The 15,573-nt window shown below is 57.9% G+C and overlaps 5 protein-coding genes across 5 annotated transcripts; 1 reads left to right on the top strand and 4 right to left on the bottom strand.

The window, feature by feature from the left end:
- Positions 1 to 636: 636 nt before the first annotated feature.
- On the bottom strand, positions 637 to 2,546 carry THITE_2123995 (uncharacterized protein). Its single transcript, XM_003657809.1, has one exon. The coding sequence runs from the start codon at positions 2,443 to 2,445 to the stop codon at positions 691 to 693; it is 1,755 nt and encodes a 584-aa protein (XP_003657857.1). The 5' UTR covers positions 2,446 to 2,546; the 3' UTR covers positions 637 to 690.
- A 1,312-nt stretch (positions 2,547 to 3,858) lies between these two features.
- Positions 3,859 to 5,139, bottom strand: THITE_2132850 (uncharacterized protein; the record flags this gene model as incomplete). The annotated part of the gene is made up of 2 exons (XM_003657808.1): positions 3,859 to 4,976; positions 5,052 to 5,139. The coding sequence occupies 2 exons, from the start codon at positions 5,137 to 5,139 to the stop codon at positions 3,859 to 3,861; spliced, it is 1,206 nt and encodes a 401-aa protein (XP_003657856.1).
- A 2,192-nt stretch (positions 5,140 to 7,331) lies between these two features.
- On the bottom strand, positions 7,332 to 8,720 carry THITE_2123993 (uncharacterized protein). The gene has a single exon (XM_003657807.1). It carries the CDS (start codon positions 8,555 to 8,557, stop codon positions 7,526 to 7,528), a length of 1,032 nt encoding a protein of 343 aa, XP_003657855.1. The 5' UTR covers positions 8,558 to 8,720; the 3' UTR covers positions 7,332 to 7,525.
- Positions 8,721 to 10,224: 1,504 nt separating this feature from the next.
- On the bottom strand, positions 10,225 to 12,046 carry THITE_2123991 (uncharacterized protein). The gene is made up of 2 exons (XM_003657806.1): positions 11,303 to 12,046; positions 10,225 to 11,228 (listed from the first exon to the last, which is right to left on the bottom strand). The coding sequence occupies exons 1-2, from the start codon at positions 11,771 to 11,773 to the stop codon at positions 10,608 to 10,610; spliced, it is 1,092 nt and encodes a 363-aa protein (XP_003657854.1). The 5' UTR covers positions 11,774 to 12,046; the 3' UTR covers positions 10,225 to 10,607.
- A 369-nt stretch (positions 12,047 to 12,415) lies between these two features.
- Positions 12,416 to 14,625, top strand: THITE_2156744 (uncharacterized protein; the record flags this gene model as incomplete). Its single annotated transcript, XM_003657805.1, has 3 exons — positions 12,416 to 12,584; positions 12,700 to 13,493; positions 13,616 to 14,625. 3 exons carry the CDS (start codon positions 12,416 to 12,418, stop codon positions 14,213 to 14,215), a joined length of 1,563 nt encoding a protein of 520 aa, XP_003657853.1. The 3' UTR covers positions 14,216 to 14,625.
- Between the last annotated feature and the right edge of the window lie 948 nt (positions 14,626 to 15,573).

Below are 15,573 nucleotides of genomic sequence, written 5' to 3'. Positions count from 1 at the left end.
TGCAGTGGAGCCAGCCACACAGGGGAAGCGCAGCTCACAATCCTCGCAGATCAAGGAATGTGCGGGGGGGTTCGGTCGGGTGGAAACCTGGCTGGACGCGGCAGGTGGGATGCCTCGACGAACTACTGTGGAGCGCCATTCCAAAACACCTGCGCGGTCCGGTCGCACGCCGGCTGCTGGAAGGTTCTGCATGCCCTCGATTCCGTCGCGTACGCAGTAGAGTAGGTAGGTGGTATCTCCATGCAGTAGTGTAGTGTAGTGGAAAGTGTAGACACGAAAATGCTGGAGGCCGTCTCTTTCTCACCCTGTTCCCACCAGTCTGCTCGGTTTGCAAACTGCGATGACGTCGCCGTGCTCTCTCTCGTCTCAATGCGCAACCAAGCCAAACCCAACCCTAACCCAAGATCAGCAACACAACCTTACTGTACTTCGTCCTGCACCACGCTGCCTGTGGTCGATCACCATCAAAGGAAACCTGAATACCCAAGGCGCGGGAAGTGAAGTTAGTTATTGGGGTTGCTGTGTCATCTCCAGAAAGGGCGCGTTCCAAGCTCAGAAAAGAACATCTCAACCCCAAAAATGATGACTACCGAAGACCATTTTTCCCTGTGAGCCGGATGTCGCGCTATCGAAGAATCTCCGCCCGCAACGGTCGCGGCGGCCTACCTGCCTCCCCCGCCGGAGCACTCACTACCTGCTCGCATACAGGGGCAGGTGCCACGACTTGGACTCGTCCCGCGCGAGGATCTCCGGTATGCCCAGGCCGCCGGCAGACGAGTCCTTCCGGGTCCGCCGGGTTTCTCGCTCGTTCTCCACCTCTTGGGCCGAAGTACCCATTTTCCGGATGCCGCCGCCGCCGCTGCTGCTATTTCCTCCGCTGTCGCGCCGCCTCCGATCTCCGGCCAAAGATCCGCTCCTCCACCTCCGCAAGAACGCGGCGCCGGGGCTGCCAGGGCTTGCCTGCAGAGGCGAGCCCTGCGGAGGTGAGCCCGGCGGAGGCGGGCTCAGCGGACTCGAACCCAGCGTGAGGCTTGCCATATCCAGCTCCGGCGAGCCGTAATTGTGCACGCAATGCGGCTCCGCGATGCCGCACGCCTCCGTCAGGATCTGATACATTCTCGCCTGAACCTGACCGGCAGAGGGACGGTCCGCCGGGTTGGGTGCCAGCATCTGCTTAACCAGCTGCAGCATCGGCGCGACCCCTCTAAATACGGGGCTATCCTCCTTCGACGCGTCCTTGGTGAGTTGCTCGATCCATGTTTCGACCTGGCCTAGATTCCTCTGGAACGAGCAGTCCAGCACCGCACCCCCGCGGCCAGCCGACTTGTGTTTTGCCGCACGATGTGTGGCGAACGGCCGGCCGTGCTTTTTGAACAGGAAGCTGAGAAGTTCGAGGATCACGCACCCCAGCGAGAAGATATCGGCGGCGAAGGTCATGCTTACTGCGCCACCTCCGCCGTCGGCCGCTCGTGGGGGGAAGGATGGCGAGGACGGAAGTCGTCTGTCCCCGTGCTCAGGCGCCGCGTAGTCATACGCCTCCTTGTCGAACGAACTGCTGTCGGTCATTCCGGTTGAGATTAGGGTGTGGAAGCGTGTAAAGCCGCCAAAGAAGACGCGATGGTCGTTCGAAAACAGGACGGTCGACGGCCTGATGTTCCCGTGCGAGAGACCCTGGCTGTGCAAGAAGCTAACTGTGTCGGCCAAGCAGTGGATCCAGTTCATGACTGTTTGCCGGCGCGCGTTCTTTTCCAGGTTTTTCAGGCAGCCGGGCGTGCTGCTGAGGAGGGACTTGAGGCTGAATTCGGACGCTGGTGTGAACAGGACGTAGCCAGCTTCCCGGTGTGTGTAGGAAGCCCAGTACGAAAGCAGGTGGTCATTCCGAAGATGCCTGATACCGTTGACCTCGCGAATGAACTGGTCGCGGCTCAGAGACCCCGGGCCAAGAGGTATCTGGTAGCGGCAGAAGACCATGCCTGGTTCCCTGGGCAGCATGACCTTGTCGACATGGGGGTTGTGGTTCGCGGCATGCTTCTTCTCGGCGACGTCCAGCGGGACGAGCTCATCGTCGTGGTAGTCGAGATGGGCACCGTTCTGCAGGTGACGCAAAAGGTAATGAAACTGCCGATGGTAGAATTTCTTCTCGATTTTCGCGTCCTTGTAAGGCGTCAACGCGAGACGCTCGACTTGGTCAAGCGCAATGGGAAGGTCTTCATCGTCCCACGAGTCGTCGATGAGGCCAAATATCTGATCGGGCAGCCCCAGATCGGTGAGGATCAGAAAGACCTTCTTGGCTTTCTGCTCTATCCACTCCCAGTACGTGCCGTCGGTCAGGTTCTCGCCGAAGCCGAGTTGCCTGTCAAGGCGCTCAATCTCCTCCGGGAGGAGCCGGTTGCAGACGAACTCCCTCGTCACAATCTGCTCGATTGAGTCGTCGTCCCACCACATGATGCATGTCGTTTAGAGAAGGTATTCGTGGCAGCCACGATGCTGGAAACGTGGGCGACTGTTGCGGGGTGCCTGCGATGCGGCGGAAAAGGGCCGACCTCTGGCAGGAAGTCCCAAAGCACAGTGCCGGCATGTGAAGTTCAGATGAGAACCTATAGGCTTCCCAAGCTCGTTGACCATGAAGCGGTTGTTTATCACATTCATGACTCGGAGTTGCTGCAAGTTGGTGAGTTGCCCATGTAGGCAAGGCTGGAGCATACCACACCACTCGGTGTCATCCGCCAACGGCGACGGCCCACAAGGCAGTCCCTGCCTGACCGGTCATCGCGCCAGGCAGAGGACGTTGTTGGAAATGCTGGGATACCACCATGGTTGAGGAGAATGCAGGGCTGGGGGGTGCATCAAATCTTTCAAGTCTTCCCAGGCAAGACCTGAGGTCTCTTGGAGTCCCCGCGCCTTCCGATAGCGACTGGGGGCCGCGACGCCGCGTTGCAATGTGTGTTACCGGGAAAGATAAGGTAATTGGTCAAATCCTGTTGGTATTACCTGGGGTGGGCAACTGTCTTAGAGATAAGCTACACAGTAGCTTACGTGGTACACAGTGCAATCTCATGGACAGCTGCTACACTAAATGCAGGCCAAGGCCGGTTACCCTTTTTGCCTAGAGAGCAGTGGCGTGTGTGAGGCCAAGATCCATAACAACCATCACGACTTCACCTGGCCTTTCCCACACGGCGTCCGAAACAGTCACGACATTCCACGAAACGAAATTCAAGACGGTCGACGGCACGGAGTGCAATCTCCAGCTCTTTCTTCAATGTCGTATATACGCTACGGTCACTGACAATATGAAAGCACGCGATGGTCAGCGTCCATTGGGCGCTTGCTCTGCCTGCACCGATGAGAATGATGGCACGGCCTTTTCAACAGCTCCGTCCGCAACTCCTCTTCCGGCGACCCGGAGTTCAGAATGCCGTGTATGATGGTCTTGTTTACGGTGGGGACCTTTTTCATACTGGGTGAATGGATGCGCGATATCCTTAAGCCACGGATGGCCTTGACAAAGGGCGACTCGAATTCTGCATGGGCGAGCCAGTCGAAGTTCCGGTCGAACGAGTACTGCGTTGTTCACGTCGTCGGCAACGTAGCTTGCGAACAAATTGTCCAGCGTCACGGGCCGTGTCCGCCCCTTGACATCGTTGGCGAGCCGGACACAAATCTCATCCACCTTTGCCTGGATCTTTGGGGCCAGCTCCCAGAATTTTCCGCTTAGCGAAGAAGGGCTCACTTCTTCACAAACCTGCAGCACCCACCTTCCAGGCTTCCTCCGTGCTCACCAGGGTTGGTCAGGATTAGATCAATCAGATGCTTTCCAGGTAACTAGTACTCAGGTTTGTAGATACGCACAGTGATCTACTTGCTTCTGGCCATCTCGAACACTCCCCTCTGGAACTGCTCATGCAACGCGATGACTGCCGGATGCATAGGCGGCAGCACCTGGCAGACTGCCGTCCCGCAGATACCCGTCTCGTGGTCCATGAACCACTCGACACAGGGCACACCGGCCCAAAAAGTGGTCCCTCTCGCAAACCGGCCCTCCTGGCCGCTCAAACACACCATTCCTGCGAAGGACCATGTCTTTCTGACGCTTTGCGGAATACCCAGCGCCAGGAACTGGGTGTATATAGGCGAGCGGGCAAGGTAGTCGTTGAAAGCTTGCTCCAGGGCCTCGTCCAACTGCGGGCGGAACAGCTCGGCGTACGATGCTGCTGTAAGCAGCCTCGCATCACGGCGGAACACGGCCGAGAGGAAGGTGTAGTACGCGGCAGTAGAGGCGAACACGCCGCCGCCGCCGAGACAGTCGGTAGCGCCATACACCATATCGAAGGTCGATGCGTCTACAGCCGGCGGCAAACCTTGTTCGCCGAGGGTGCTTATGTCCGCCATTCGGTCCCGTATGCTGGGCTTCGTCGCAGGGTAGAAGGAGACATCGTCTTGGATCCCCAGCGGCGTCCAGATATGCCGATGCATAAAGTCCTCTAGGCTCATGCCTGTGGCCGCCTCGATGGCCTTGCCAGCCCAGTCGTGGCCCGCGCCATAGGCGAAGCCGGTCCCAGGGCGGAACACGAGCGGGAGGGCGGACTTGCTCTCCACTGTCGGGCCGCTCCAGGGTACTTCGCCACGCGAGGCACGCCACTTTCCAAGCAGCGGGTTGAGCAAGTCATACTCGTAGCCCGAGGTATGCGAAATCAGCATCCTGAGCGTAATGGGCGTCGCGTCCGGCTCGCAGGAGGCCGCATTCCGTTCGTCGTCAAAAGCTGTAAGAATGCCAAACTTGCCCATGTCTGGCAGCAGGGGCCGGATATCCTGGTCAAGGCGAAGCTTTCCTTGCTCGACGCATTGGAGAACGGCGACCGACGTCATAAGTTTGCTCATCGAGGCGATTGCGCAGACGGTCGACGTCGTAAAGGCATCGTTGCGGCCATCCTTCAGGCTAGCTTTGCCCAGCGACTTGGAGTAGAGAAGGTTGCCTGGCGAAAACAAGGACAAGTCAGTACAGGCCGATTCAAAACAAAAGCTCCTCCATGTCACGGTGTTAGACTTACCGTCCTTGTCCCCCGCCATCACCGAGACGCCCGGAAGCAGTCCCGAGACAACAGCGTCCTGGTAGACTTCTTCAATTTTCTGCGCCATCACTTCGACCTTGAGAACGACGTGTGTGGAGATCTCTTGGGCGTGACGACCTGGTTGCTCTCTGTTTTGCCCTCTACTCCAGCGGGGCAAGGAGGAGTGTTACGCTGTGTAGCGTAGGCGGCACCAACGGGATGTTATATAGGTATAGGCTCGTACAAGTGGCTGGCCAATTTGGCAATGGCCCCCAACCTAGCTCGCCTCTGTCCTGTGAGGAGTGGAGGTGCCGCAGTGTAAGTCTGGGGGCGTCGGGCAACCAACATGAATTGGCCGGACCGTCGTTGTTGGTGCTGTCTCCGGGGAGTTCGGGGCAACCGGCATAAATGGCATAGGCGAGGCCGATAGAGGCACGCCCATAATCTGATTTGGCTTCCTGGAAGTGTACTACGTATGTAACTCAACATTCACGGCGCGGACTTTGGCAAATCTTGGTTTCTTGTCTGAGTAGGTGTGTTTTCGCGTTGCCAGAACGAAGCACCATGTCCTTTCTGCTCGCCGTTGGCGTAGCCGTCATGCTTGCACTGAGCATCGTGTCATTGGTGGTATGCCGTCTTTACTTCCATCCACTCGCTGGAATTCCAGGTCCAAGTCTCGCCGCGGTCACCGGGTGATATGGGGCCTACTTCGAACTCTTTCACAAAGGCCTCGGAGGGCAGTACACGTTCCACATCAGAAAGCTACACACCAAGTACGGCAGGGCTTCATGGATTCGCCAGCGCGAAAGGCAGGTACCGCATATCCTCCGCCTTCTACAAGTAGAGGAACCTAGACAATTAGGGCCGAATGCCGCCCGCATGTAAGCCCAGCTGCGCATGCCTGATATTGCGCCGGAACTTGAGCCAACCTGGAAGCATTGGTTCCGTCCCCGCCCCTTGGCCCCCAACCCAACACAATCCCCAACGCGCCGCGGGCCCGTCTCCGGTGTCACTGAGACAAGTAAAGATCTGCTGTGTAATAGATACTGCACAGTGCGTGACGTTCCGTTATGCCTGGGATCACCTCGACTGTCACCTGCATGAGTGGAGAGAGAGAGCGTCGAACCCGAGGAGGTGAAATCGGACTGGTCGAGGCCGAGAGCCAGCTTGTGCAACACGATCCGAGCAATGGCAATTGCACAAATGCTTCGTTCGCCGTAAGTTAGGACCAGCACGTGCGGGAGATGAATAAGGGAAAAGAGGCAGTGTTCCGAGCGCAAACATGAGCGTGATCCCTAGCTTCATTGCGGTGGGCAGTTTCAGGCGATAGAGGATCGGCATCGGTAACAGCGCGATGCTGGAGTCGATGACGAAATTGCTCCTATGTACAATCAGATACGCTGCGTTGAGGATGCCGCAGCTCCCGTTAGACGTCTTGTCCCAGTTGAATGCGAACGGCCGACAGAGGAGAAAGACAACAAGAATCTCCCCGGCTGCCTAAAGAAAACAGATGGTCATCAACACGGAGCATGCCTTACGGAAGCTCATGCTGCTAGAGAAGAGATGGAGGTAATGACCGAAAATGGATAGTCGGACGCTCGTCATAGAGCTGGAGCAACACCAGAGAACTTGGATGGCAATCAGAAGCTGTATTCGGCGTCAGTAAGTGACTGGATAGAGGCACAGGGTCAGTAGCGGTGTGAGATGTCTCATTACCTTCCCAAAAGCTATCAATTTCCATGACGTATTGACAAGTTCGACTGCATGCTGCCCAAGTCCGCCGCTTTCGACGCTGACAATCAGGCAGACAGTAAGCGCCGTCGCGCAGCTCTAGATAGACACGTTACCGTCAGTAGAGCCGTCAGAGTAAGTCTATACTGGGAACAATCAATGGAGGGACCAAAAGCGTAGGCTCAGTGAGACCAAAGCCAAGAACTAAATCAGTATTGTCACACCAATAATAGTAACACCCAGATTTCCGACTGCCATAATAAACAGAATTCAAGCGGGATACTAAAGAGCGAAGGACGTTGGAGGAGCAAAAGCGGTTGTCTAAGTAACGTACGTAGGTAGACCTCGACAACAGTAAACAACCGAGCGAGCCGAGACTGCTGAAAGACCCGAGAACCGAACATGTAGGATTTCAATACTGGGTCGTCACAAGCGTTCTTGGCCAGCTGGAGTGGAATTCCAGCAAGACTGCGAAGACCACAAAAGCCCCGTCGGCTCGGCTTGTATTATAATTGGTTGCGATGCTTCGCCTTCTATGGAGCCGTTGCTGGCTTGCTCAACTTGCCTGTCACTGCCAACAAGGGGCGGCCTGACCCAGGCGAGAGAGGTATCTATGTGGAACACCAGCTGGAGCAGAGCTGCTTTGAGATGGCCGGCGAGCGGTCGGGGAGGTGAGGAGAGCACGAAATAGCATGTATCAACTAGGTTGAAATTTGACATTATCGCTTGAAAAGAATCTCACCTCACCTGACGAAATCGCGCACTTTATCCTCGCACCAATCAAAGTACTCACTCGCCCTTCCCGATCCGCCCTCATTCAAGCCACGCAGCGCCAGAAGCAGATCCTGCCGCTGCCCGGGATGCCATCTGCCGTCACAGATCACATAGCGCCCCGCGACGGCGTCGCTCAGCGTAACTGACTCGGAGAAGGCCATGAACAAGTACGTCTCGGCGCCGTGGACCGGATCACGGAGGATGGGGCGAAGCGCCCAGTAGAGCAGGGCAGGCGTGTGACGCCAGATGTTGCTACGGTAGTTCCCCGGGTTGCCGGCAATGTGTAGCACCCCTTCCCCTTCGGGCTGGCGCCGGGCAAATTCGGTGGCCACAAACCAGTTGGCCGCCTTGGATGAGCTATACAGCTCATTTGCGTCGGTTACGGTCCCCGGGTCACGCAGGAACTCGCTGCGGATGCCGCCCTTGGGCGTCATTAGATCAACAAGGCACGAGGCGGGCCACACGACGCGGACGCAGCCGTCGGGAGCCTGGCGTGCCGTCTGGGAGAGAATCGGGGTCAGCAGGCGCGCTAGAAGAAAGCCCCCGAGCGAGTTGACGCCGAAGTGGTACTCGTGGCCCTGGCGTGTTGGAGGCGCCTTGTTGAGCGCGCCTGTACCTGCATTGTTGAACAGGATGTCGAGTCTCGCGGCCGGGCCTGATTCACGGTCGAGGAACTCCTGGGCAGCGGCCTTCACGGTGGCCAAATCCATCAGGTCCATAAAGATGAAATGCAGACTGCCGCTCCGTCTTGCCGTGTCGCTACGTCCTTCATAGAAGGCTCTTATGCGTGAAATTGCATCGTCGACATGCTGTTTCGAGCGGGTGAGGATGTAGACCTTCCCACCGGCGCCGTAAAGGATGCGTGCGAGTTCGTATCCCAGGCCCGACGAGCCACCCGTCACGATGAACACCTTCCCGGCCTGGCTCGGGAGATTGGCCTCGGTGACAGGTGCGCCGTTGCGCGGGGGGAAGAACTGTGTCCAGATTGCCGCCAGCGACATCTTTGGGTCTTGGCTCCGGCCAAATGCTGAGTCAATGGGTTAAGAAGCACTGGACCTGGTCAAAGCAGGTACAGGCCCTAAAGCAGCGTTGGTAGAGTAAGGTAACCAACGGCTGGCGACAAACTGATCCCGGCAAATGCGGGACTAAAGAGCAGAGCACTTACCTTACTGGACCTTACCTGAAACCCCAAGGTATGCACGGAGGTACCTCTGTCCTGTAGTATTCACACTGTGTTGTTGCTTTGCTCCTGCATCCGAAGGAACACCATCCCGCGGCCGCACTTTTCGCCAGTCTGCCAACCAACCGCCCGGTTCTCAGAAACGGGTTCTTGCGGTTCGTTGGCTGACTGGCGATAAGTGTGGCAGCGGGAGGGGTAAGATATGATATGATGAAAAAGGTATAACCCGGCACACACTTGTTGCCTGCAGTTATGTGGCCCAAGGGCACAGCGGCTCCTTGCGCGCGACGAACTTGCCCGTTTCGGAGTCGAGGGCCGCGTCTCGAGGGCAGCCGGGCTGCTTGTTGCTAATACCACGCACAGTTGGAACCCGATCCCCCCTATCCCTCCACCCATTGAGAGCGGAGTGCAGGAGCTGGCTCTACGGAGGAGAGGAAGAGGACGGCGTATCAGCCCGGAGTGCGCAGAATGATAAAATCCATGTCCTGTATGGTCGAGACTCACGCTTATCATTGTTGGTGACTCGAACGACATGTGTGCTGTGCAGGACTCGGTTCAAGCTGTGATTGGGTGTTGTTGGACTGATGCGGGTCGTGAGATGCAGCAGAGCAGGTGGGGAAGACGGGGCGGTGGAATCCGACAAGCTGGCCCACTATTTATTTGACCCACCGGATCGATAGGTGCTGACAACAGAACCCTGGTGTCAAGGTGCTGCGTAATGGGCTTGATAGCGACCCCATTAAAAACACAACACAGTTTCATTAGAAAAACAAGACACCGGGGGCGGCCCGTGCGCTCCCACCAAAACCTTGCAGCGAGCATCACCACGCTCCCTAGCTAGCACATCACAACAAGAATCGCAAAAGGAACTATTGAGAGATCCAAACGGTCAATTGCCACGTTGCTTACTAAAGGAGAGGACATTTACAAAGACGGATAAAGTAGTTAAAGCTATAGTTATTCAGGTTACCCGATTAGATAAGATTTTTATCGATAAGACCGCTTATCGATAAGACTGTGTCACGTGACGATCATGTGACTTGGCGACTCCGAGGCTTGGGCGCGCAGTAGGCGGTCAAGGCGGGCAGTATTTGAGTTGGTTCAACTATATCCTTGAGCTTTTCAGCCAATTCTGCATTTTCCATCAAATCTGCATTTTCAAGCCCTCTTTAACAACACTAGCAACATCGTCAATTTGTAGCGATTCTTGTGGCGACATGTTTGCTAGGGAGCGTGGTGATGCTCGCTACAAGGTTTTGGTGGGAGCGCACGGGCCGCCCCCGGTGCGTTGTTTTTCTAATGAAACTGTGTTGTGTTTTTAATGGGGTCGGCTTGATAGGCTAACGCGCTGGCATCTTATGTTGAATTGTCCGGCCTTCACAGCCTTGCGGCGTATCTCCCGCATGCAAGGCTGTCTCAGCTTGATCCCGGGGGTTCCGGCGTCGTGGCACCGTCCTCCACCTCCTGGACAGCTTCACTCGCTCCCCGCCTGGACCGATTTCCCCGTCGTCTTGGCAGATCGAGCAGAGATCCGTGACTTTGTTTATCCTGATGGCCAGGTTCTAGCGTTTCAGTAGCCAGTGTAGAGGAAAGGGATACAGCAAGAGGCTGGATGCGGGGTTGGTGATTGAGCTTCCCACGCTGGGTCCAGCGGTCATGTCGCGTCCGGCAGCAGGCAGAATCGAGGGGTACTTTGGTGTCCTTGCTGGTTCTTTTGCAACATTCTTTTGCGCTACAGCACACAACGCTGCATAGGTAGGTAGCTTTTCGTACATGCTCCGTGCTAAATAGAATTACATCCATCATTCTCGCCCCGCGTCAAAACGTCAAAACCCCGACGCCAGCGCTGGGGTCAATGCCTTTGAGCCGTCTCAGAACGCCTGAATCAACACGCCCTGTTTCCCCTCCTTCTGGGCCCCCTTCCGCCCGACAAACGTCTTCATGGCCGTATCCACGCCGGCGAGCCTCCTTACGACGGCCTGCAGGCCAAGCGGAAGCACACTGTACCAATCAATCCACCGCGCGTAGAGCGGCATGCCGATGGCCGCATTCCGCCCGTTATCGATCGCCGCGATGATCTCCTTGGCCACGTCGACCGGCTCGACCACGGGCGCGAGGAACGCATTGGGCGTCTGCACGCCGTAAAACAGCGGCGTGCTCAGCTGGCCCGGCGTCACCAGCACCGTGCGGATCTGCGGGTGCGACTGGCGCAGCTCGGCCGCGAGCGACCGGTGCAGCGCCGCGACGCCGGCCTTGGCCGCCGCGTAGTCGGTCAGCTGGGCGGCGCCGACCGTGCCAATCACGGACGAGAGTGTGACGATGGTGCCGCCAACCTCGCTGCGCGCCAAGGCGGGGAGGAAGGTCTTGAGTGTGTAGAAGTGGCTGAGGAGGTTGGTGGAGATGGACCTGTCGATTTCGGGGAAGGTGAGGGAGAGGAGGGGCTTGCCGAACACGATCGCCGCGTTGTTTATGAGAACCGTTGGGGTGCCGAGCTGGAAGGAACACGGGGTCAGCATGCTGCGGAGCACGGATGGGAAAGAAGAACGTGGGCGGCAGGGGGATGTACATCTCTCTCAATCTCGGCCGCCACCCGCGCAAGCTGGTCCTTATTCGTCACGTCGCACTTGTAGTAGGTGACGCCCCGTGCCTCGCCGTTCTCCATCTCCTCCACGTCCAGCACGGCAACCGTGGCGCCGCGCATGCCGTACACCTCGGCGATCAGCAGGCCCAGCCCGCTGGCGCCGCCCGTGATGACGATGACCTCCTCGCTGAGGTCAACCTCGCGCGGCAAGCCGAATGCTAACCTGTCGTTGATTACTCCCGCAGCCCAGCAGAGCGTGATGAACGAGGCCCAGGCGATCGACACGAGCATCGGCGGCGCATCCCAGAACATGTTCTGGGCGCGGAAGCAGAGCGGGATAATCCATACCACGAATGGGTGGAAGAAGGTGGTCTTGAAGACCTTGACGATGAGGTCGATCGAGAGCGGCGCAAACCACGAGTCGCGCTGAGGTGGAGTGGGATATGCTGTAGGCATCGTGAAGGCGTGGGTTGGACTGGGCGGGAGCCCGGCTGAAGCTGTTCAAGATGTGAATAAGATGGCAGGAGATGCCGAGATTACCGGAATACAGAGAAGAATTGAATGTGTAAATAGAAGCGAACAAGAATCTAACTGTTAGATGTAAGCTCTACCGCATAGTAAAGGAGAGATGGAGCTTAGACTGGTGGCAGTTGACGGCGCCAGAGTTGAGGGTAACTTCGAGCGCTGTCTCTTGCTGGCTGCGATGGTGGCACATTCGATGACAAGGAGCTTTTGAAACGCCCCTGGTCCGAGCGCCAGACCCCTCGCCAGGGCTGATGTTTCAATGGCAGCGGTTGCAGGCACGCCGCGCCGCCAGCCTGGCGCCAGGGGGCAGGTCTCTTGGCGGCGCTAAGTGGATCCAGCCACCGGAACCGGCGGTGAGCGGCTGACACCGGGCCTCCGATTTCCACGGATCGCGTCCGTGAACCGCGATCCTGCGGTCTGGGCCGCTTGACCTGATCCTCCCACGTTCTACAGCGAACCGGCAACGCAGCCAAATTCAACGACGGCTACCTGGCGGCCGAACTGCACTTTATGATTTGCAGCTAGTTGCAGCACGAACTCGGTAATCCCCGCTGCCACGTCGCTCTCGCAACGATGAGCAGCGCAGAAGAGCCGCTCATCTCCCGCCAGGCGGCCCCGTCGCAAGACCCCGACCCTAACGACGAAACGACGGTCCACGAAGATGTCGCCGCAGCCGCCTCCCCAACAATATTTATCTATCTCCTCACCTTCAGCGCCGGCATCTCCGGTCTCCTCTTCGGCTGTATGCTCACCCTCCCTTCCTCCCCCCCTTTTCCCGCCTCACCCTACTCCAACCTCACCACATCCGAACCGTGTTCGGCGCAGAACTAACACATTGCTCCCCATCCCCGGCACAGACGACACGGGCGTGATCTCCTCCACGCTCGTCTCGCTCGGCACCTCCCTCTCCTCGCGCGAGCTGACCGCTCTGGACAAGTCGATCATCACGTCGAGCACGTCGCTGCTGGCGCTGCTGGTGTCGCCGTTCGCGTCGCTGCTGGCGGACCGGCTGGGGCGGCGGCGCGTGGTGCTCGCGACCGACGCGGTCTTCGCCGCGGGCTCGGCGGTGCAGACCGCCAGCACGACCGTCGCGGCCATGGTGCTGGGCCGCGCCGTCGTCGGCGCCGCCGTCGGCGCCGCCAGCTTCGTCGTGCCCCTGTACGTCGCCGAGCTCGCGCCCGCCGCGTTCCGCGGCCGCCTGCTGACCGTCAACGTCGTTTTTATCACGCTCGGGCAGGTCGTCGCGTACGTGGTTGGCTGGGCGCTCCGGGAGTACGGGGACGAGCGCACCGCGTGGCGGTGGATGGTCGGCCTCGGCGCGCTGCCCGCGGTCGTGCAGGCGGTTGTGATAGCGTTTATGCCCGAGACGCCGAGGTGGTTGGTTTTGGTAGGGAGGGCGGGAGAGGCCAGGCGGGTGGTTGCAAAGGTGCTTGGGGGGAAGGGTGGGAAGAGGGAGGTGGATGCGACGGTTAAGGCGATCGAGATTGAAGTGAGGGAAGAGAGCGAAGGGAGGCGGTTGCGCAACTCGGGAACGGGAGGCGCGGCAAGCGGATGGAAGGCTTCCCTCCAAGAACTGTTTGGCGTGAGCAGGAATAGGAGGGCGCTGTCCATCGCTTGTTTACTTCAGGGGCTGCAGCAGTTGTGCGGATTTGTGAGTGCTTTCCGGTTTTTTTTTTTTTTTTTTTTTTTTTTTTTTTTTTTTTTTTTTTTTTTTTTTTTTTTTTTTTTTTTTTTTTTTTACACGGGCAGAACCGTCGTGCTAACGCCACCCAGAACTCACTGATGTACTTCTCGGCCACAATCTTTACGATGGTGGGATTCCCAATCCCGACGCTCACCTCGTTGGTTGTGGCGGTCACCAACTTCGCCTTCACCATTGCCGCTCTCTTCCTGATTGACCGCATAGGGAGGCGGCGCATCCTCCTCTGGTCGATCCCGTTCATGATTGCGGGCCTCCTGCTTGCGGCGTGGGGGTTCTCCTTCATCAAGCTCTCCACGACCGATTCGGCGCCAGCCAAGACACCCGCCGACGGCGCCGCAGCCGTCATTCTTGTGAGCATCATGGTGTATGTTGCCGGCTACGCGATGGGTCTCGGCAACGTGCCCTGGATGCAGAGCGAGCTGTTTGCGCTCAACGTGCGGTCCCTGGGCAGCGGCATCGCCACAGCAACCAACTGGGGCGCAAACTTTGTCATTGGGCTGACGTTCCTGCTTCTCATGGATGCGTTCACGCCATCGTGGACGTTCGTTCTCTATGCCGTGATATGCGCCACCGGGTACGGTCTGATCTGGCGATTCTATCCCGAGACGGCAGGGCTGAGTCTGGAAGAGGCTGCGAGCCTGCTGGAAGACGACAACTGGGGAGTGCGTTGAAGTGCACGCTTACCTACGCAGTACCAGCACAACGGTAGAACATGCACTGGTGGCGCCAGAATGTTCGCGGCGCATCCATGCACTGCGGAATCAACCGACTTCACCACGAAGCCGAGCCGAGGCAGACTAATCGGGGCAGACTAATCGGGGCAGACTAATCGGGGCAGACTAATCGGGGCAGACTAATCGGGGCAGACTAATCGGGGCAGCCCAAAGCCCCATGTGAGGCCAAGAAGCTGCGCTCGGTCAGCAGCGGCAATCCGCGGCTGGTTAGCGTCTTGGGTTGAAATTTCTGTGTGCGGAATACTTGGTGCATGTAAGGCTATTGTCCTGTAGGTAGTAACTTAGTTTCGGTGGGCCTTGCAACCCCTAGTAAGGTGGCGCTGTTGGGCAGCAACCGGACATGAACGAAGGAAGAGTGGCAGTTGAAAATTTTCCCTGGCGGCCAGAATGATCCACCCGGAGCAGTTTGGTGAAGATGCGGCGTTGCGAGCGGCAGTCGTAACGGTTGCGCCGTTGTATTGGTCAATGCACGCCACCCTACACTACGATCGCGGCGATGCGGGATTACGTCAAGGCCGGTCACACCACGCTTTTCCGGCTTAAGTCCGGGATCAATGCCGGCTTTGTGAGGCGAACACCGAGCGCCTGGCCGACTTCAGTGTGGACGCAGGGCACTTCGCACTGCGATTGCGACTGCATCAATGGATGGATTTTTCACTGCTACGAGCGAGATCACGAGTAAGGTCGTGCAGACTCATCAGCAGAACGCATAGTCGTATGAAGTTGGCGCTCCACTCTCGGCTCGTCGCACGGCACCCGGATGGAGTCGCCGATGGAGTTGGCGGGCCCTGGCGGATGTTCGATGCGCCGTCTGGCTCGGTTCCCGGGAGATAAGAACATCCCATGGCAATGCTTTGGCCCACTCTGAGCGCCTGACTCGCGTTCCAGGTTTGTCATCGATGTTGCAAGTGCAAGCTCGGCATTGCCAGGCCTGGCAGGGGAGAGCGGGATGCCGCTGCTGAAATCTGAAATCGGTAGGGCTGTTGGTTGACAACCAACCCCTGACCGGCCGTGAAAAAGCGCGAAAGCCGAGACCAAGCCCGCCTGGGCGGCGGTCCGAGGTGGGTCTCCGGTTTTGTTCCCCTTTCAACACTATCGCCGGACCCATGGATACAACTGCGAAGTGCAAAGCGCATACCAGAGGGATCCCGAATGCGTAATCCGTACAGTAGTGTAGATCGATTTGCTTCTTTTAAGAAGCCCACCCCGCCTTCCGGGGTGAGGGGCGAATTTCATGAATCCCCATTGACGACAGTTCAATCTTCCTGCCGCACTCAGGACTGACTCCCTGGCCT

The sequence above is a fragment of the Thermothielavioides terrestris genome, chromosome 6, assembly GCF_000226115.1.
Source record: "Thermothielavioides terrestris NRRL 8126 chromosome 6, complete sequence".
Lineage (NCBI taxonomy): Eukaryota > Fungi > Ascomycota > Sordariomycetes > Sordariales > Chaetomiaceae > Thermothielavioides > Thermothielavioides terrestris.
The sequence above is the reverse complement of the archived record's forward strand: the minus strand, read 5'-3'. Positions and strand labels throughout refer to the sequence as shown.